At 43.2% G+C, this 21,352-nt stretch overlaps 1 protein-coding gene across 3 annotated transcripts; it reads left to right on the top strand.

Annotated features, from left to right (window-relative positions):
- Positions 1-2,047: 2,047 nt before the first annotated feature.
- Positions 2,048-15,396, top strand: GARIN1B (golgi associated RAB2 interactor 1B). 3 transcript variants are annotated; one of them, XM_073239871.1, is made up of 7 exons: positions 2,048-2,363; positions 3,482-3,666; positions 4,756-5,008; positions 8,215-8,336; positions 11,039-11,091; positions 13,835-14,002; positions 14,775-15,396. In XM_073239871.1, the coding sequence occupies exons 1-7, from the start codon at positions 2,115-2,117 to the stop codon at positions 14,876-14,878; spliced, it is 1,134 nt and encodes a 377-aa protein (XP_073095972.1). In that variant the 5' UTR covers positions 2,048-2,114; the 3' UTR covers positions 14,879-15,396. The 3 variants fall into 3 exon arrangements, with proteins under 3 accessions (XP_073095972.1, XP_073095975.1, XP_073095973.1); XM_073239874.1 differs by having other exon boundaries at positions 14,744-15,396; XM_073239872.1 differs by lacking the exons at positions 11,039-11,091; positions 13,835-14,002; positions 14,775-15,396 and adding an exon at positions 10,629-11,013.
- The last annotated feature ends 5,956 nt before the right edge of the window (positions 15,397-21,352 follow it).

Below are 21,352 nucleotides of genomic sequence, written 5' to 3'. Positions count from 1 at the left end.
ATTTTTATACTTGATTTATATGTGAATCCCACATTTCCCCCTTATTTTTTTAATAAAATGTGTATCAGCTAGTTTTAAGTCTGGCTCCATGTAACAGAAAACCCAAATGTATTTCTCTTACACAAAAAAGAAGCTGGAGGTACACAGTCTAGGACTAGTACTGTAGTTTTATGGTCATTAAGGAACTGGAACCCTTTTGTCTGGCTATGCTACCATCCTTAGTATGGCACTCTGTGGCACAATGGGACTGCTTAAGCTCCAGCCATCAAGTCTATATTCCAGCCAGAAGGAAGAAACAGAGTGAAAAAGAGCATGCCCCCTTCCTACAATGACTCCCCCCAGAAATTGCATCTAACACTTGAGCTTACATCTCTTTTGCCAGACACAGTCATATAGCCTTACCCAGCTGTAAGAGAGGCCAAGAGATGTAATTTTTATTCCAGAAACTTGCGCCCAACTAAAAATCAGATATTCTATTACAAAAGGAGTGGAGAATATGGATATTGAGCTGGGCAACCAAGTATCTGTCAAATGGTTTTTAAGAAGATTCAGTGTGCTAGTTTTTGAGGCTTGGCTGGGGCAGGTAAGAAGGGGTAGACATCTTAAAGCACCATTTTATCATTGCTCAGCATTTTGTTTAGAGTTAAAAGCTTACTTCCTCATAGCTAGCTTTCTAGATTGGGTGTTAGAGCCTCTTCCACACAGCACAGAATTGGGCTTAACAGGCTTGTATGGAAAATATAAAAAGTCACCTTCCCAACTGAAGGGGACTTTTGAATATGCCAGTGGCCAAACATATACAAACCACATATCTAAGCCAATGAGCTCTTCTCTTGTGGGTAAGCTTTAACTGTGAAAAGCATCATATCAGGACATTAACTGCCACCACATTCATACTGTGTGCTGTTCCTGGGGAAATGTAAACCACAGGTCATGGTCTCTGACCCCATCCTTAGAGAATGTTACCATGAAGGACATTTTTCCCACATGGTAAACAAAAAATGAGGCATTTGAGTGCAGAAGTTGCTTAACCAATCAGGGAGCAGTTACAGGTGCTTGAGCAGGGGCATAATAGAAATGACCAGATGAGGGCCTGGTGGAATCAGATAAGGAAAGCCTCATGACCTTTTGGCCCTCTCCCTGACTTGATAATAAGATATAAAAATGAACCTCCATGCTTGCATGTTGCATGTTGCATGTATTGGTTGCCAAATTGCTTTTCTAAATTGATGACATTTGACTTTGATGGCTAATACATGATTTAATTAATTCTGGAATTTTGTCCAAATTAGAATGTACTTTCTCCCTGAAGTGGGCTTGAATAGTCGGCAGCCTGTTTGGTTCTTTGCCCCTGGTCCAGCCAGCCCAGGTTTGGGGTTCTGTCTTCCTTTGGCTCAGCAATGAGGAGCACTGTCTTCCTGCGGGGGGCAGTGCATGGCTTGTTGGCCCAGCACAGCTGTCTCCCGTTTCTATTCCTCCCAGCTGGCAGCCTCACAAAGCCAGTCTCTGGGTAAGAAACTAATTATTTCCACTGCTCCTTCAGTTTGGCCTCCTAAGGGAACTAAGTTCTGCAGAACTAACCAGCCAGCCGTAGCAGAGCACAGAGCCCTGTAGTAGACAGACTATAGCCCTGTAGCTCCTTCCATAACCAGAAAAAACCTTCAGATAAGCCAGGGTGTGTGGGGCCTGCATCCTGTAAACCTCAGAAAGGCTGGGTTTTAAACAGACAACAGCTCTTAAAACTTTTTGGGGTAGGTTGCATTAGAAGTTAGGGAGGGTTAAAAGGCAGGGAGGGTATTTTCCTCTTAGCAGCACAAAGAGCTTCTCAGAGGCCTGCCTTCTTGCTCACTACTTTCTCAGCAAGTTCTGGGGCGCTGTGCCCCTGGGTCTCGAGAAGGTCTAGAGAATGTCAGGGCATAAACAAGTCATAAAAGCAATCTGGAGGAAAAGGGAGGTTCCTCTGCATTTCCTTTTCCTGCCCTGGCTTTTCATGACGTCATCCATTCATCATTGTGAGCTGATTGGCCGTCCCAGGCCTTGGCTAGCTGTCCCAGGCCAGGAGGGGAGAGGTAGATCCTAGGACAAATGCAGCAGGCCCCTGAGTATGCGCAGAAATGTTGCCATCAGTTCCACATAGAAAGACTTGGTGGAAATTGAAGGAGGCAGTAAAAGTCACAAAATCCTATCTAACCTTCCCTTCCCTGAATGCCTGGGAAGAATTCGGGGGCCTCTTGCCTGTGGATAAGGAACCAAACCCTGGAGTGGGCCTGGGTGTGGAGGAGGGACTGCTCTGCCAGACGGTTCATTCTCCAGAATTCAACCTGTTCCCTGACTCAGTGGTGTTTGAAAGCAACTTTGTCCAGGTACTTAGGGGTCACTCATAATGGCACTCCTTGATTTTTCTAAACCTGTTCCCAAGATGAGACCAGGAGAGCCCATCCCTGGGACTAGAGTGAAGTGAGGACAGAAGCAAGGAGTCAGTGAGCTCGCAAGGCCATCCCCATTTGACCCTGACTTTGCAGAGCCCCAGGCAGTTGTCAACCTAGGAAAAGAGCTGGGGTGTTCTCTGCTCTGAGCAGAGGATTTGGTATCTGAATCCCTCAATTTACCTCCCCCGGGCTGTCAGCCCAAAGAAATGAACAAAGAGGCAGTGAAATGAGGTACCCTATAAGGGTTCAGAGCAGAAATGCTGATTGGTGAGAGAATGGGAGCTGGGCTCCGAGACAGACCTGGGCTCACAGTGTGGTCCCTGGCTTTCTCGTCAGTGAGAGTGTCATTATGCAAGTGACCTGCACTCCCTGAGCCCAGTTTCCTCTCTTGTGAAAGGGGTTGGACTGACCTGGTTGTTACATGCAAACACGGGAGGCGAAGGCCTTGTGCAATGGGCACTCGGGGCATTTTTGTTTCCTTACTGGGGTCTCCTCAGGTCTGGGGGAACCCAGAATAAACAGCACTTGGGAGTTGCAAGGGACCTGACTGTGCAGGGAAGGTGCAGGAGATAAGAGGGCCCCTCAAAGAAGGGCCAAAGGACAAGCTTTTCTAAGAAAGGCCAGGAAACAGTATGGGGAGGAATCACAGAAATGTGACACGTCAGGGGACTTCTGGGTTACGGTTCTTGTGGGCAATTGCTAATAGTAAGTAGTGTAAATACTATTATAGTTGTTTAACCAATATATAGAATATATAGGTTCCAACAGTGGTTTTCAACAAGCAAAGATTTTGCCCCCGCCCCACCAGGGGCATTTGGCAATGTCTGAAGACATTTTTGAAGGGAGGGGATTGCTACTGGCATCTAGTGGGTAGAAGCCAAGGATTCTGCTAAACTTCCTATAGTGCACAAGAGCCCCCCTCCTCCCCAAACAAAGAATTATCCAGCCCAAAATGTGAATAGTGCCAAGGCTGAGAAATCCTTCCTAAAATAAATTGCCACTGCTGCCAAATACTCAGGCTGCCAAAAAGTGCCCGTGGGGCTGCTTTGCAGGTCAAAAAGGGCAGGAACTGGATAGACATCAACAAAGCCTCCAACACCATGGCCCTTGGGGTAACCTCCTCTGTGCCCTGCCTGCCCCTTCCCAACATCCTCCTCATGGCCAGTGTCAAATGGCACCAGGGGCAGAGCCAAACATGGAACAGACCGTCTACAGCCCCAAACATCATACTGAAGAGGTAAGTGGTACAGCTGGGAACAGGGTGAAGGGTGGCTCCAAAGCAGAGGCTGCTTTGTGACTAAACTCAAGGAGGGGAGAAGGCAGAGAAGTGATCTGCAGTGACGTTCATCTTGTTGGACAACAGTAACTCAAGACAGAGGGTGCACTGGAAACATGGAAGCCAAGCAGGGCAGAGGGAGGTATGGAGAGCGATGAGGGGCCAGTCAGCATGCCCGCTTTCCTTCTCACTGTGCTCTTCCTGCTGAATTTACAGATCTTGCCAGTTTGGGCAGAGGGGCAGGGAGGCAGTGAGGTGTGCAGGTGGAGCATGGATTGGGAGATGCAGGTCTTAGTGCTTGGTATGCAACTGGACTTGGATATTTGTTAGTTACCTGCTCATGGCAGTTTTCCTGCTGGTAAAGTGAATGGAACTAAGTCTCACTTAAAAATGTGACACGTAGTGGCATCACATGTGTCTGGGATGAAACAGCCCTTTTTGATGTTTGAGCCTCTTCAAATAATTGGTAAGATATCTCAAGAATCTCTAAACGTCCAAGTCAACCCTTCATTTCTGCATGTTGCCTCAGTGATAAACCTTTCCATTTTGTTCTGAGTGCACCTGTAGCAAGTAGAGCCCAGCCCCAGCTGACTAATATTTGATCCAAAGCCAGCTTCTTGAACTTCATGCCAGCTAAAATTCAAGGCATTAGATAAATGAATGGACAAGTTGGACAGTGCAGTCAGCTCGGGCAGAGGAGAGTAGTTCCCTTTGTGCTATCAAGAAAGAAATTGAAAAACCCTATGACCACAGCTGCCTTACTCCTAGGCTATCACTCTCAAGCAGGACCTAGAGAAAACCAGCATGACTATCGTGGTAGGGTAGGTGGAGGTTAAAATGCAGACTCCAGGGCTATAACCCAGAGCTACTGAATCTGAGTTTTAGGGTGTGTCTTCAGGTGTCTGCATTTTAACAGCTCTCCAGGTGAATCTATCTCCCAAAGTTTGAGCACCAGTGTGCTGAGCACTTCTCTCTCCTACCTGCAAAAGAGCCTCAGTTCCAAAGGAGAAGCAAGAGGGTTATCAAAACGTCTTCCCCTTGTGCCTTTAGGATTCTCCCATTGAAGTTTGTGGAGCTCCAGGTCTGTGACCAGCTTCAGCACATCCTGCGGTTGAGGACAATCACTGAGAAGATCTACTACCTAAGGCTCCACCCTGATCATCCTAGGACTGTATTCCACCTCTGGATCCAACTGGTTCAAATTCTGCAGGAGGGCCTGTCCATCACCACCAAAGACCCTAGGATTCTTGTCACTCACTGTCTGGTACCCAGGAACTGCAGCAGCCCTGCAGGAGACTCTCAGGTAAGTGGGCACCATTACAGGCTCCAGCCACGGCCAGAGCTAAGTTGTGGAGCTTAGGTGAGCTGGTATGTGATCACCCTTGAAGGCGACCCCTGCCCTGCCTTAGGCCTTTTCTAATCAGTTTTATTGAGGTACAGTTTACAACCATAAAATTCACCCATTGTATGTGTATACACTTCAACACCTTCAGTAAAGATATAGAGTTGTGTGACACCACAATCCAATATTAGAGCATTTCTGTCACTCTAAAAAATTCCTTTGGCCCATTTGCAGTCATTCTCTGTTCTGCTTCCTGCCCTAGGCAGCCACTGAGCTGTCTTGAGTCTCTGGAAATTCACATTTCTTAGACATTTCATATCAATGGAGCCCTACAATATGTAGTCTTTAGTGTCTGGCTTCTTTCACTTAGCTTCATGTTTTTCAGGTTCATTTACATTGTAGCATGGAGCCAACTCTGTGGCAGAGTCACATCAATAATTCATTCTTTTAAATTGCTGAATAGTATTCTATTGTATAGATATACCACATTCATTTATCCATTCACCAGTTGGTAGACATTGTTTTGTTTCCAGTTTTTGGCTATTATGAATAATGGTTCTGTGAACATTTGTGTTAAAGTTTCTGTATAAACATGTTTTCATTTGTCTTGGGTATATTCCAAGGAATGAAATTCCTGGGTCATATGGAAAGATTATGTTTAACTTTTAAAGAAACTGACAAACTGTTTTCCAAAGTGGCTGTACCATTTGACATTGTCACAGCAGTGCATGAGGATTTCAGTTTCTCCATATCCTCACCAACATTGGTATTGTCTTGTCTTTTTGACTAAGGGCATTCTACTGGATGTGTAGTGATTTTAATTTTAATTTCCCAAATGGCTAATGATATTGAGCAACTTTTCATGGGTTTATTAGTCATTTCTTCAGTGACATGTCTATTCAAGTATTTTGCCCATTTTAAAATTGGATTTTGTTTTCTTATTTAGTTGTTAGAGTTCTTTGTATATTCTGGAAATAAGTCCTTTATCAGATATATGATTTGCAAATATTTGCTCCCAGTCTGTGAATTGTCTTTTCATTTTTTAAACAGTGTCTTTTGTGGAGCAAACGTTTTAAATTTTAAATAAGTACAATTTATCAATTTTTTCTTTTATGGACCTGGTAATTGACTTCTCTGCTCAACCCAAAGTCACAATAATTTTTAACCTATGTTTTCTCCTAAAAGTTTTATGTATTTAGCCCTTACATTGAGGTCTATGATCCACTTTGAGTTACTATTAATGTACTTCCCATTGAATTGCCTTGGCACCTTTGTCAAAAAATCAATCGACCATAAATGTAGTAATTTATTTTTGGATTCTCAATTCTGTTCTGTTGATCTGTTTGCCTATTCTTGTGCCAATGCCGTGGTGTCTTGATTAATGTAGCTTTATAGTAAGTTTTGAAATTGAGTGATGTATGTCTTCCAATTTTGTTCTTTTTCAAATTATTTTGACTATTCTAGATCCTTTACATTTCCATATAAGTTTTAGGATCAGCTTGTCAATTTCTACAAAATAGCCTGTGGAGTTTTGACAAGGACATGTCAAATTCATACATCAATTTGGAGAGAATGGATAACTTGATAATATTGAGTTTTCCAATATGTGAATACGAATATCTTTCCATTTATTTGGATCTCCTTTAATATCTTTTGGTAATGCTTTTGTAGCTTTCAGCATACAAGTTCTGCTACATTCTTTTGTTAAATGTACTCCTAAGTATTTTATTGTTGCTAATACTATTGTGAATAGAATTGTGTTTTCTTAATTTCATGTTTCCATCATTCATTGATAATATATAGAAATACAATTGGTTTTTGTATATTATCCTTGTTCGTTAAATGTAGCAGATTTTGTGGATTCATTGGGATTTTCTACACACATTCATGTCATCTATAAAGACAATTTTATTTTGTTTCCAATATGGATCCATCTGTTTGTTTATTGCCTATTGCCTTAGTTAGAACCTACAGAACAATGTTTAATAGAAGTGGCAAAAGCAGGCATCCTTACCTTGTTCATGATATTAGGAGAAAAACATTCAGTCTTTTAAGTATGATACTAACTGTGGGGTTTTTGTAGATGCCCTTTATCAGGTTGAGGAAGTTCCCTTCTATTCTTTGTTTATTGAGAGTTTTTATCATGAGTGGGTATTAGATATTGTCAAGCGCTTTTTCTGCATTTAAGATGATCATGTAGGTTTTCCTTTATTCTATGAAAAGAGTGTATTACATTGAGTTTTAGATGTTAAGTCAACTTTGTGTTCCTGCAATAAATTCCACTTGGTTATGGAGTCTCTAATCCTTTTGACATCTTACTGGATTTGGTTTGCTAGCAGTTTGTCAAAAGATTTTTGCACCTATGTTCATTAGAGTTATTGGTCTGTAGTTTTCTCTCTATGTGAAATCCTGGCTTTGGTATTAGAGTAATACAAACCTTACTGAATGATTTGGGAAGTGTTCCCTCCTCCTCTGTTTTCTGAGTTTGTGAAGAATTGATACTACTAATTCTTTAAATATTTGATAGAATTCACCAATGGAGCCAACTGGGCCTTTATGCCCCAGGCCTTAGCATGTGGCATAAAACTGACTTGAGCTATGATATAAACTCCGTGCAGGCAGGGATTTTCACGTCTCCTGCACTGCTCTATTGCTAGTACCTGGCATACAGCTGACATCCAATAAATATCAAATGAATGAATGAATAGGAGCAGCATGTGCAGCTGGAGCACCTTTGGGGATCGCAGGTAACAGGAAAGAAAGCAATTTAGGTGTAAAAAGCAGCTCAATATAGGATTTTCTTAGAGAAATTGTTTAAACATTCATTAAGTTTCTACAATAAATATTTTATCTCCCCACATTCAAATAATAATACCCAAGTAGAACATATAAAGTTTATATGAATAGGCTATTCAATAACATATTAAGGGATGTTAATAAGAATAGAGAGATGATCTAAATTATTCAATGACGATATTATCCTTAGGGTACCAAAGGACATTTATAACAATACAGGGGCATAACAGATATGGCCTCAAGTTGCCTCTCTAAGCAGCTGACATTGCTGTCCAGAATTTGAGTTCCAAGACTTTAGGATGTGACCATAACTAGAAAAATGAAGAGAACCAAAGGCTTAACCACATGGCTTTCTTTTCCTCTCCATCTAGTTAACACAGAAGAAACCCCAAGCCTCCCAACCAAGTGAGAACCTCACGCAGCTAATGGCCAAGGCGGACAGTGAGGCCCTCTCTCTGATTTTTGCTGACTTACACCAGCGAAACCAGTTCAGGTACTTAACTTAAATCAGGCCAGCCTGATATCTCTTCCTGCAGACCCGGTGGTCTGGGCTATAAGGCCCAGAAACCAAGTAAGTTGGTTAATGAACAGAGAGAAGGCATGACACACTGCCACTGAGTATCCAATCTGTCTCCTTGACTTGGGGCAACTTTTTCCCTGTTCTCGGTGCCTTGTTCTCCTTCTCCACACAGCAAGCATCATAGACTGGACTCCAGAGGGGGAATTTTATAAAAAATGAAGAGTAGCTCTTCAATAGTAAGAATAAATTAGTGACACAGGTGGAAAAGTAAAACCTAATTCCTGATTCCTAAGAAGGGTAAATCCCCAAGTCACAAAACTTCTCCTTCCAGGCAACATTCAAGGCTCAAATTTCTAATCCTATAGAGAAATGACCAAACCATTGTTTAAAATGTTGGCTGCTCCTTGAGTTCATTTACCTACTCACCTGGCCTCCTCCTGGGCTTTATGGAGCTTCTGTGGTTATTTTCTAAATGTATAATCTGTTCTGGAAAGCACCATTGTACAGGCCTATCTTCTGTTTGCCTGAGGAAATGTCCCTGTATGTACAAGTGACTTGGCATGGAGTCTTAAAACTGGTTGGTATGAGACACAAGTTAAAGCACTTAGATTATAGGGCACCACCATCAGAGGGCAAAGATAAAGCAGGAACAAGGGTCCTAGTGAGCTTGATTTGTGGTCTGAAAGAAAAGGGAGAACAGAAATGAATGAGTAAATGCCAGCAGAAGAGAAAGATGAGACTTTTTTCACAATAGGAACCAGCAACTCTGAGGCAGAACATAAAAGCTTCTTTCTGTGTGCTGCCAGTAAGCTGAAAACTAGTAGAGTCAGAGGAGGCAATCTGTTATAGTAGTTAAGAGCTCACCCAGATCTGGGCCCAAGTTACTACTAAAACTGTAAGCAGTTGGGCACATCGCATAACTTCTTTGGGCCTCAGTTTTCCTGTCTGTACAATGTAAATTATGATAGTGCCAACCTCATCCAGATATTTTAAGGATTAAATGAGCCCATATGCATCAAGTAATTGGCATGCTCCTCAGCAGATTTAGAGGCAGATATAAATAACCTCTCAATAAATGTTAACTTGCATTATTAACTCTAACTTGGGTTGAATGTAGAAAAATGTTAACACAAGCAAAAGACTTGTCAGTTGCCTGCTGTTAAAGAATTTGTACTGGAGAGAAGACAAGTAGTGATTTTACAGCATCTTACTATGCAGATGGACAGTGACTGTGATGGGGTATGTGGAGGGGACTTGGTGAAGGGGGGAACCTAGTAAACATAATGTTCTTTCTGTAATTGTAGATTAATGATACCAAAATAAAAATTAAAAAAAAAGAATTTGTACTGGAGGTTGTCCCTTTGTATTTCATATAGAGATCTGTAATTAAGGAATTTCTGGGTAAGATGTCATATTGCTAAGTTGGAGGGCTCTGGACTCTAATAGATCATGATATGTTGAAGTAACTTTTTGTTAAATGTTAAATCACGTTGCAAATGTTAAATCTCAAAATGTTAAATCATGGATTTTTAAAAATTACTATACAAAGGACAGCTTCTGTTTATATTCATTGGCCCACAATTCAGTCATATGGCCATACCTAGCTGCAAGGGAGGCTGGGAAATGTATTTTTCATCTACATTGCCATGCACCCAACACAAAATTAGACACTGTGCCCCTGAAGGAGAGAGAAGAAGGGATACGTGGGGCTTACTGACAGTCAGCTTTTTATATCTCCAAAAGGTCGGAGAATATTAAGACCTGAAGGAGAAATAGGTATTAGCTAGATAAAGGGTGGAGAAAGCTGTGCAGGTAAGGGAACAAACGAGCCTAAGACGGAGGCTTCACCCTGAGGAAGAAACTGGGGTAAGTTTAGAGAGAGGGAAGGAAGGCCACTGGGGAAGAGGTGGCAGAGGTGGAAGGACATAAGTACAAGTGGGCAGGGGTCAAGATAGGGCTTGGGAAGCCATGTGAATGAATTAAGACTTGAAGTGTAATGGGAACCTTAGCATCATTTTAAACTGAAAGTGACATGATCCAATTTACATTTTGAAAAGGTCATGCTGGCTGTTGCAGTGACAGTGGCATTGAAGAGAGGGAAGGGAGGTGTAGAGAGAGCCGCCTGGAAGCTATGGCAACCTGGTCTGGGCTGTCATGCACAAAACGATCAGAGGGATGCAAGAAATAGGGAAAAATTAATTTTATGATTCACTGTTATTGCAATAATTGCTTTGTACCTATAGTTTTTTCTCTTTAATTTTCCAGAAAGAAGCCCCAAGTGATGGTTTTTCTCCTCATTCAGGCAGGTTCTAGTCTGGCTGCAATTAAATCAGTATTTACACATTGGCAACAAATGCACCTAACAGAAAATAAACTACTGGCTGAGACACAGGACCAAACAGATGGAGTCACGCCCACTCCCCTCAGCAAAACCAGCAGCAAGGGTTCTGCTTGCTGCCCCCACCCCACTCGTCCCCGTCCTCCTTCCCTATTTTTTCTTCTGGTACTTTAATCTGCGTCACACTCACCCAATATAGCCACAGCTGGCCTTTTTCATATTTATATCTGCCTCTAAAGTTTTTGTGTCAAGAAAAATATAACTAGAAACAAAATTTGAAATGAAAGTTTCATGCTCTGTTCTTTTCCTTTTGACCTTCATTTCCTTGATCCTGAAGTGGCTGGAGCTCTAGGAGCAGCAAAGAGACAAAGACCAAAAAGGACAGCTCAGGTAAGGGAGGGCACAGGGCGCCATGTGGGAGAACTCTCTGCTCTGCTGATGTAGGAGGAAAGATCCTCTTCAGCTCCCCACCCCAGCTTTCCTGGTTATGTCAGGATGACAATCACCCTTTCATACCTTGGTTTGAGTTTCTTGAGGCTCTTTGGGGGCCAGAGTCCATTTGGCATCAAATTCTACCCATTTCTTTCTTTGAAATGTTTATTGTATTCTTCGTTTCTGTCCCCACAGATCCTTTCCTAGTCCATCTTATCACCTCATGTCTGGACCACAACAGTAATCTTTGTCCAGTTTGTTCATTCATTCATTCAAAAACATGCTTTGAGTTGAGCACTTGGTAAGTGCCAAACACAGTTGAAGCCTTTGGAGTTACACTGAAGAAAGAAACAGTACCCCCACCCCTTTAAGGGATTTATAATTTGATGGAGTCAGATGGGTAAATCCCCAAGTTCAACACTTCTCCTTCCAGGCAACATTCAAGGCTCAAGCCTTGGGTGCCACAGGAACACAAAGATGGGGTCCCTCACTCCTCCCAAGAAGCCACCCTGGAGGGTCTGGGGTCCGGGCTGAGTCACAGGGGATGAGTATAAATGGGCTGGCCAAAGTGAATGAGGCAGGGCATTCACAGAAGAGACACAGAGTCTGTGTAAGAGAGCATCGCACATTCTGGAAGCAGTAGCTGATTCCCTATTTATTTCCAGGTTCTAGTTTACCCCAAATCCACTCACCTTCATACGCATGTCCCCGTATAAACTCCTCTCCCCCACAGCCCGTCCCTCCTGATCACTTTCTCTTCCTCAAACAGGAACCCCCACCTCATCATCTCTCTACTGCTCAGATCAAACCTTAGCTATTCTTCCCACACCTTATTCATCCCCTCTCTGCTCCCCTCCTCCTGAAACTCTACTCTCAATCCTACCTATTCCTCCAGTACACCTCACAATACCTTCCTGCCCAGACTAATCTTTCCTTGGTTGTAACCTCTTTTATTTTATACTTTAATTGTTTCTTAGGTTTAAGTCTTGTTTCTTTAACATTACTAAATTTTTTTTATGCCCCTGAATTGTCTACTACAGCAAGCAAGGGCTGGGAACACAATAGGAGTTCAAGGACATCTGTGCACCACAACCACTAATAAATTACTCCTCCAAACTGGCTCAGGAGACAGCCAGAATATCACATTATATTAGGGATTTAGAGGACTACATAAATCCCAGGGGAGCTCTGCCAATTTACATCCAAACCAGGGATTATAACTCGTATGTCTGCAGGTGGCTATAAATGGGCAAAGAATCTAGGTGTCATGGATGTAAGAAATGTTTGACTTTTCTCTCAGTTCTATTGTATGTAAAACAATAGCTGGACTGATACTTGGTTTCAGCACTGAGGAGACAATAGGGAGTGGTGGGACAGTGGCAGTGAGAAACAGAAGGTTTCTATTAAGTCTTCAATTAATTGTTGTCATGCTGAAACATGGGCCTGGTATTGCCAGATACTCTGATTTTTTATGTGACATACTCCCTGCCTCATTAGAAAACTAAAGCATGATATAAACCAAAACTTAGTAGGCAGACAAAACATATCTGCAGACTGAATTCAGCCTGCAGGCTGCCAGTTCACAGCCCTATTCTAAGTGATGAGTAGAGCTGATGCTGGCCCACATTTTCTCCAAGTCTGTGATTGTTTTTTCATGCTGTGTGACTGATAATACAATATGATTCATCAACGTTTTTATCCACACATTCAATCTCACACATATACACACACAGAGACACAAAACATACCCCATGAGATTGAGGTTGAAGAAGACAGAAATAGAGAATATTTCAAACTTATTTCTAGGACTTGAGAAAACAGAGTTTCAGTCACAGGAGATCTGGTGTCATAGGTACTACCATCCAGGACACTTCTCTTTCCTTGGGGCTGAGGGAAGCCCTCTTTTCTCTTTGGGCCAGGTAGCATACCCTTTCAGTTTGGAAGGGCAGTTACACCCAGTTTCTTGGAATTTTTGGATGAGAAAAGAGTGTCCCAAAGCTTGGAAAAACCAGTGTCCCAAAGCTTGCCTGTGAGGCTGAATCTTTCAACTGCCCATCAGGGCCTGGTATGGCCTATTGCAGTGCTTTTCAAACTTTAATGGGCTAACAGTTCCCTGGGGACCTTGTTAAAGTGCACATTCTGATTCAGTGGGTTGGGGTGGACTTGAGACTGTGTACTTCTCCCAGGAGAAACATGCTCCCAAGAGACGCCAAAGCTGGGGGCTGCGAGCCACCCCTTGAGTAGCTGAAGCCAAGTGGACCAAGAACAGGCTCTGGCTTCCAGCCATCTGGGTTCAAGGCCATTGCCAGTTCGGCTAGCTAAATCTCCTGGGGAAATTCACTTGGTTAACCTCTCCAAGTCACATTGGTTCCCTTCTTTTACCCGCACTGCCTTCACACAATGTAGTGGCAAAAACATGGGCCCTGTTGCCTGCCTGCCTAGCTTCGAATTCTGGCTCTGCCTCCTCATTAGGTGATATAGGTGAGTTAGTTCACCTCGCTGGGCTTCAGATTCTTCATCTATAAAATGGGGACTACAGCAGCAGTGACCTGTCGGCATTGTTGTGAGGATTAAAAGAGCATTAATGCATGGAATTGATGGGAGCAGTGTCTAGCCTATAATAAACACCCCACAAATACTGGCTGCATTCTCTGAGAGTGCTCTGTGAATTACAGTACAAATGCATTCCTTTTTGACCTAGAAAAAGATACTCCCGCTGAAGACTGCATCCCTTGCACCAGCGACTTCAGTTGGAGAGATTCGTTCACTTACAGCGAGTGGGAAAGAGAGAACCCCTCCGGGCCACAGACACTCTCACTCCTCAGCACTCTGGCAGCCTCCTCAGGGCTGCAGCTGGCCCCACACATCAGTACGGACAGGGGATTCATCCAGCTACCCTCATGGGACAGGCCTGGATTCCACCTCAGGCCTAGAGTCCTTGGGGAGGGATTCCACGAGGCTGTTGGGTGGGAGTGGGAGTGCCATCCACCTTAACCCTCTTATTTCCCTGTTTTTTACCTCCAATGGGGCTGGCAGAAATCCCAAGTGTGGCACCACCAGAGGCGATGGGAGTCCCTGCAAGCAGCTCTGAAGGGATGGTGATGAGGCTGACCCTTCCTGCTGTGGCTAGAGCTGCTCCCTCCCTGCTGGGGTGGCATGGGGGGTTGCCGAGCTCCGGTGGGCTCTTTCTCTGAGGCAGTGGGGAGCTGGCTCTCCCCTTTCCCTTCCAGAGCTCTTGGGGTGCCCCAACCTTCTGCAACAGAGAGTGAGAAGAAGCTAGGCCAGGAGGAGGGGGAGGGTGTCAAACTTCAGTGGGGCCCAACCCTTATATTTCCACACTCCAGGGCTCGCCCATCTACCCGCTACTCATTTAACAAACATTCATTAAGTACTTCCTATGTGCCTATGTCTGACCAGAGATAGATCCCCAAAAAGGTAGGAGTGATTTATGTTTTCTAAAATAAAATATGAAAAAACCACTCAGTCTTACAAGATACCTGTTATAGATGACAATTTTAAAAATTGACATCAGTATCTATTTGCCCCCAGAAGAGCATTTTAGGCAAGTTATACATATCTTATTGAACATTTTTCTGTTCTACACTAACAGGAAATTATATTTGAGCCTTTTCTCACACCAGGAAGAATCTACGCAGACCTCATCAATGCCACTGCAGCATTCAGCTTTCAGAGGGATTCTGTCTGGATAGAGGGGAGAAGAAAGCTGCAACTAAGAAAAAACTAGAATTATCTTGTGCTGACAACATAGCCTTTCCTTGGAGAACCATTTGGGAGTGGGCTCCAGATGAGAACCTTATTTCAGCATTATTCCCGTATATAACTTTGCTTCCCCACCACCGCACATCACGGCACCTCCCCTCCACCCCACCACCACCAGGGTGGGCACAAGACAACGTGGCTTTTGGAAGGGCCGGGACCAATAGATGGAGAGAAGGAACAGAAGAGAAGCAGGACCAGAGGAGAGGTGGAAGAGGGCATGGAGGTGAAGGGGAAGTTGGAGGGAGGAAGTCAGAGAAGAGGGGAGACACAGAAAGGTGGTAACAGACACTTGGGAGAGAAGCTGAAGAGGAAAGAGAAGAACTACACCACTGAGAGGCGCCTCATCAAGTTTCTACTTATCATATTTAAAACTTGAAAGTAAGGCCATATACAAAAAAAGAAATGTGTTTTCATTTCTGTTCTGGACAAGTATGAGGGGTCAGAAATGAATTCCAGCCAAGGGCCTCTCCTTAAATTTCCCTTTCTGCCAGTTTTTCTTGTCAGTCCCTCTTTTCTGATTCAAGCTTTGGACCGTCTTCTGTAGCACATTCCCTAACTTGGACTTTTCAGTCCAGCCCTGGTGTTCTAAACGGAGGTCTGGGTTTGAGGCTTCAGAAAGGCTCCTGCAGAAGGTAGTAAGACAAGGTGTTTATAAGGGGAATTTTTCTTCTGAGTTCACACTTTCTAAGTATGCTATTGTCTCGGCCCTATAAACACTGGTTCAATTTATTTTGTGTATGACACCCCCTCGAATTGTCAACATACCTTGCTAGTGCTTACTAAATTAGCTATTCCAAAGAGAAGAGATACAGGCTCAAAGTATAAGTAAATCAGAGGTTCACAAATTATAAATCAAAAGAGTCAGTAAGTGTCTGTCAGACGGACCATAGACTGGTCTCTTTGTTTAAAATGCACAAATTTCACGTTCATAAAAGCCAGACTAATGAGTATTTTAGAAAACTGCCCAACCTTCCAATTAGAAGGCTTTTTTATCCAAAAAAAAAAATCTTGCTTCGATTTATGATATCCTAGAGGGTCTTTTTCTTCACTGAAGTGGTTTTCAAACTGAAACGGCTGAAGAGCTAAAACATAAACCCCTGGATCACCATCACTCTTTTCAGTGATGGTTTATGTCCTAACTCTGGGTGATTTCAACATGTGCATGGATGATCTTTCCTGGCCACTGTCCCTTGAACTGCTGCCCAGTGATTCTGTCCTCCACCTTCCCCAGCCACTGACTCCCCTGATTGTACTCCAGAGTTTGTTAAGGACCTGTACCCCACCCCATTGTTCCCTCTTTCCAGTTATACTGCCTCTCATCTTTCCCTCTGAGCCAAATAATCCTTTGACCCCACCAATCCTGCCATCTATTGCTCCTTCTGGGTTTTCACTGTCCCTCCAGCCTAGATTCCATGATCAGTCATTATTATCACTCCCTGGCATGTGCCCTCAACTCCTCTGTGTTTCTTCCACTTTTTTGTATTCACTTGGCTGAGTCTAACTCTCCCCCAAGTCCATGCCTGCACCATGCCACTAAACTTGCCTTTAGAAAACCACATGACGAACTCACCAGTCTCACCTTAAAGTCATAAGCTCAAGCCTCAAGAGGGTCCTTAATGTTGCCTGGAGATCACACTATGTTCCCTTGTCTGTTCTCTTTGCTGAATGGCTATTTCACAACTTCTCTTTCCTCAAACCCCCAGTGCCACTGAGAACAGAGAAGCAATTGACAAAGAACTCCAAGCTCTCACCACCATATCTGCCAGTTACGTGGAACCAGATCCACAGACCTAGTTTCTCTCCTTGTTACTAGGAAGAACTGTCTTAACTCTAAGCAAAGTCCCCTTTTGTACTAGATCCTGTCCCATCTCATCTACTCAAGGACATTCCTCCAGCAACTTTCCCTTCTTTTTCCAACATCGATTTCTTCCTCACTCCTAGATCCTTTCCAACAGCAACAAACAAGCTGGTATTTCTCCTAAATATATTATTTCTTCCATTTTAAAACAGGACAAAAAAAAAACTTCTCTTGGCCTCTCTGTCCCATTTTTGTCCAACCCTAAATAATAAAAATGGGTTTCCTCCCCATTCATCCTCCCCATTTTCTCTTGAACCCCTCCAGTAGGTTTTTGTACCCACTACCCCACCAAACTGGATCCCCACATTGCTAAAGCCAATGGCCAATCAGTTCTCATCTGACTGTTTGCAGCGTGTCACTTATTTAATTAGTCTGTCAAACCCCTCCACCATGTCCAAACATCAGAACTTTCCACGATTCAGTCCTTGGGTCTTTTCTATTCAAAACTAATGTTTTCATACCACACATTACCCATTACTCACGGATCTATATGTCTACTCCAGGACACTGAACTCCACAGATATATACCCAACTGCCTACTTGACACCTTCATTTGAATATCTAATAGTCATCCTAACATGTCCAAAACTAGTCTTCCAACATTATTCCTCAAGATTTGCTCCCCACAAGGTCTTCTCTATCCTAGTAAATGGCAGCTCCATTTTTCTACTTGCTCAAAACCCTGGAGTCATCCTTTATTCCTCTGTTTCTCTCCACCCCATTTCCAACCTATCAAGGGTCCTTTTAGACTACTTTCAAGATATATGTAGCATCTGACACTTCTGCTTCCACTGCTACCAGGACCAAGCCATCATTACCACCTGGATTGTTGCAAAAGGTGCTAAATGGGCAGCTTGTTTCTAATGTTACTCTCTTTGGACTAATGTGACCCATTTAAAAAACCTATGTCATTTTTCAAAATTTTCCAATGGCTTCCCATCTGTACTAGTTAAGGTAATGCTAACTCTGTTAGACATATGTTATGCCAAGAGAGAATCACCCTTTCTAAGATTGCATAAAATAACCAAAAGAAGTTCATTTCTCACAAAAAATCCAAAAAGTGTGTTCAGTAAGTGGCTCTTTAACAGGAACCTGGGCTCCTTCCATCTTGTGATTTGACATCTGCACTACATAGCTTCTAAGGTTGCCACAGAAAGACATAGAACTTGGAGAATGGCACCTGGCAGGTTTTTTTTTTTTTTTGAGAGGGCATCTCTCATATTTATTGATCAAATGGTTGTTAACAACAATAAGATTCTGTATAGGGGACTCAATGCACAATCATTAATCAACCCCAAGCCTAATTCTCAACAGTTGCCAATCTTCTGAAGCATAACGAACAAGTTCTTATGTGGTGAACAAGTTCTTACATAGTAAATAAGTTCTTACATGGTGAACAGTGCAAGGGCAGTCATATCACAGAAACTTCCAGTTTTGATCACGCATCATGAACTATGAACAATCAAGTCAGATATGATTATCCATTTGATTTTTATACTTGATTTATATGTGAATCCCACATTTCTCCCGTATTTTTTTAATAAAATGCTGAAGTGGTAGGTAGATGCAAGATAAAGGTAGAAAACATAATTTAGTGCTGTAAGAGGGCAAATGTAGATGATCAGGTGTGTGCCTGTAGACTAAGTATTAATCCAAGCTAGACAAGGGCAACAAAACATCCACGGATGCAGAAGATTTCTCTCAAAACATGGGGGGTGAGGTTCTAAGCCTCACCTCTGTTGATCCCCAATTTCTCACCTTATGGCCCCCCTGCGACTGTGCCTGTCTTAGTTGTTCCTCCCTTGAGGAATCTTACCCGTCTCTGGATAACCAGGCTGGCATTTTTTTATGGCCAGTTCTGGAAGTAATGGACATCATTTCTGCCTGTCTTCCTTTGGCCAGAGCTCAGTCACAGGGCTACACTGCAAGAGAGCTGGGAAATGTAGTATAGTTGTGTTCACAGGATGAAAAAGAAACAGTGTGGTAAGTAGCCATTCTCTTCCATGCCATCTCACTCAGAGTAAAAGCAAATGTCCTTACAATGGTCTAAAGGCCCTGCACAGTGTCCCTCCCTCCCTCCATCACTGTTACTACCTCTCTGACTTCATGTTCTCAACTCTCCTCAGTTACTGCTCTCCAACCACACTGGCTTCTCAAACCAAGCGTGAGTCAGCTCAGGGTCTTTGCCCTGCTGTTCCCTTTATCTGGAATGTCATTCACCCCCTTTAGATGTTCACTCCCATGTCATCCTCTTCATGAAGCTTCCCTGGGCACCCTTTCTAAGATTGCAACACTGCTCCTGATAGTCCCAGTACTCCTTTTCCTCATTTCCTGTTTTATTTTATTCCTTATTTTTTTATACCCATCACCATCTGCCATTCTATATCTTTTGCTTTTATTTTGTTTATTGTCTTCGTACCAGAATATAAGCACCATGAGAGATCCGTTCTGTTCACTGTTGTATCTCTAGTGTCTGCAACAGTGTGTGGCACACAGGAAACAATACATTTATTTGTGCACTGAACACTCAGTGGCACCATACGAGCAGAGTTGGGATGGTTAGAGAAGAGAGCCAGCCTTTGGGGGTGACATCCCTATACCTGCCACAAATGGTCCTTCAATGCTTCTCTCAGAGATAGGATCCAGGGTTAGATGGGCCTTAGGAGAAGCTAAGGTGACGTTTCTTATGTGTGTCACACCTCAAGTCCTTTTCCTCCTCTACCTGCCTACCTCTGGGGCTCCCGTGAGGCCTGATGGACTTTTCTTCTTTCTGGAGAAAACTCATTTGTTCTAATGGCTTCATGAGCTGCCTCCTGGCCAATGGCCCTTATAAGTATCTCCTCCAGCCTAGCAGCCCTTTCTTTTTAGATGTTCTGCCATCACCTTAGACTACCATGTCTTGAACTTAACTCATTTCCCTCGTCTTCCTCTCATCCAGTTCATTCTCCCAGTTTCCTATGATTAAAACTAAGCTTTTGATTGCTCCTTCATTTCTTTCATCCAAGCAGTCACTAAGTCAAGGACTTGTTATTTCCAGTTTCAAAAATTCTTTTAGATAAGTATTCATTTCCATTTCCCTTGCTCTGACTAGGCCAAATCCTTAACAACGCAGGGAATCTCAGGGTTGGAGGGCCCCATCTCTGGCAGAGTTCCAGTATTTTATCTAGCCTCCTCTGGGACACTTCCAAGATAGGTGGCTCTCCCACTAGGCTCCTCGAGGGCTGGGACCATGTCCTATTCACCGTGGGATCACCTAACACAGTGCCTGACTTCAAGGAGGTATTTTAAATATAGTTTTAAAAATACTTCCTCATGCAGCCTTTATATAGTTAATCATATTAAAAGATGCATCTCCCTGAAAGAACCACTTTTAATCTCATTCCACCTTCCATGTAGGCACAAGCTTAGAAACCTTCAGAAAGCTTAGAAATGAAGGCCCACAATTCCCATTGCCTTCAGCTCAGGCTCCTCAGATTGTTAGGACTTTCCATTGCCAAGAGAAACATCTGTTTTCCCTCATGACCCACCCCCACCGCCGTGTCTTTTGTCCCTCCCTCATCCCCTAACCAACCTAAGAATTTACCTTCCACTCTGTCCCCCACTTGTCCTTGTTCCTGTTACTTCTTTTGCTGAATAGTGCATTCAGGAATTCTTTACTCTAACCTGAGTCATCTCTTCTTGAGAACCCTCTCTGGCTACCATCAAAGAGTCACTGTCACTCCATTAGCTGAATTCTCAGAGCATTCATTGTCAACCTCTAGGAGCATAAAAGTAAACTAACTTGCTTTGAATATAACCCTTATTTAATACTTGTTTTAATTATATGACATGAAAATAAGTGAATAATTTCCTGTATTAATTCAGGGACGATCAATGGGTTTTATCTATTTGGTTCACTTAACATTATTAAGCATGTACTTTGAACTGGGCAGCAAGCTCAGAGCTATAGATATAAAAATGAATAAAGCAGATCTCTACCCTAGAGCCTAGTTTAGAGGGCATATGGATAAGCAGTATTTTATAGCAAAATTTGGCAAAGTGTAATGAAGATACAAAGTACTATAAAGGCAAACAAAGGAATTCTTGTGTCTAGTGGCATCAGGGCAGACTTCTACTGGTTCACAAGGCTGAGAATCAGGAAAATGCCCTAGTCTAGGCAGAGGAGGTCCTCTGATGATTAAAGACCACAGAGATGTAAAAGGGCTGGCTGTTAGGGAACACGGCGATTATGGGGGCCAGAGAGCAGGATAAGTGAGGGTGAGTGATGGGAGATGAAGATGAAAGATACACTGGAGCCAACAAGTAAAGAGCCTCCTGTAAACTACCTCATCGAGACAGTAGCGCTTAAGAGAAAGAAGTTGGGATTGTTCAATACAGTCGGCGATTGATACAGTCGGAGTAATACGGCCCAGGTGCATGTAGGCATGAAGATAACTAGAAGGGTGATCCAAGAAGCCCTGTGGGAGCCGTCACATGCTGTGAAAGGGGACGTGGCGACCAGAAAGCCGCGCCCACACGCCGCCCAGGGTACGGGGCTGGGTCGCGCCATCCCCACAGGATTTGGGACGAGGGTTGGGCGGG

The sequence above is a fragment of the Manis javanica genome, chromosome 6 (assembly GCF_040802235.1).
Source record: "Manis javanica isolate MJ-LG chromosome 6, MJ_LKY, whole genome shotgun sequence".
NCBI lineage: Eukaryota > Metazoa > Chordata > Mammalia > Pholidota > Manidae > Manis > Manis javanica.
The sequence above is the reverse complement of the archived record's forward strand: the minus strand, read 5'-3'. Positions and strand labels throughout refer to the sequence as shown.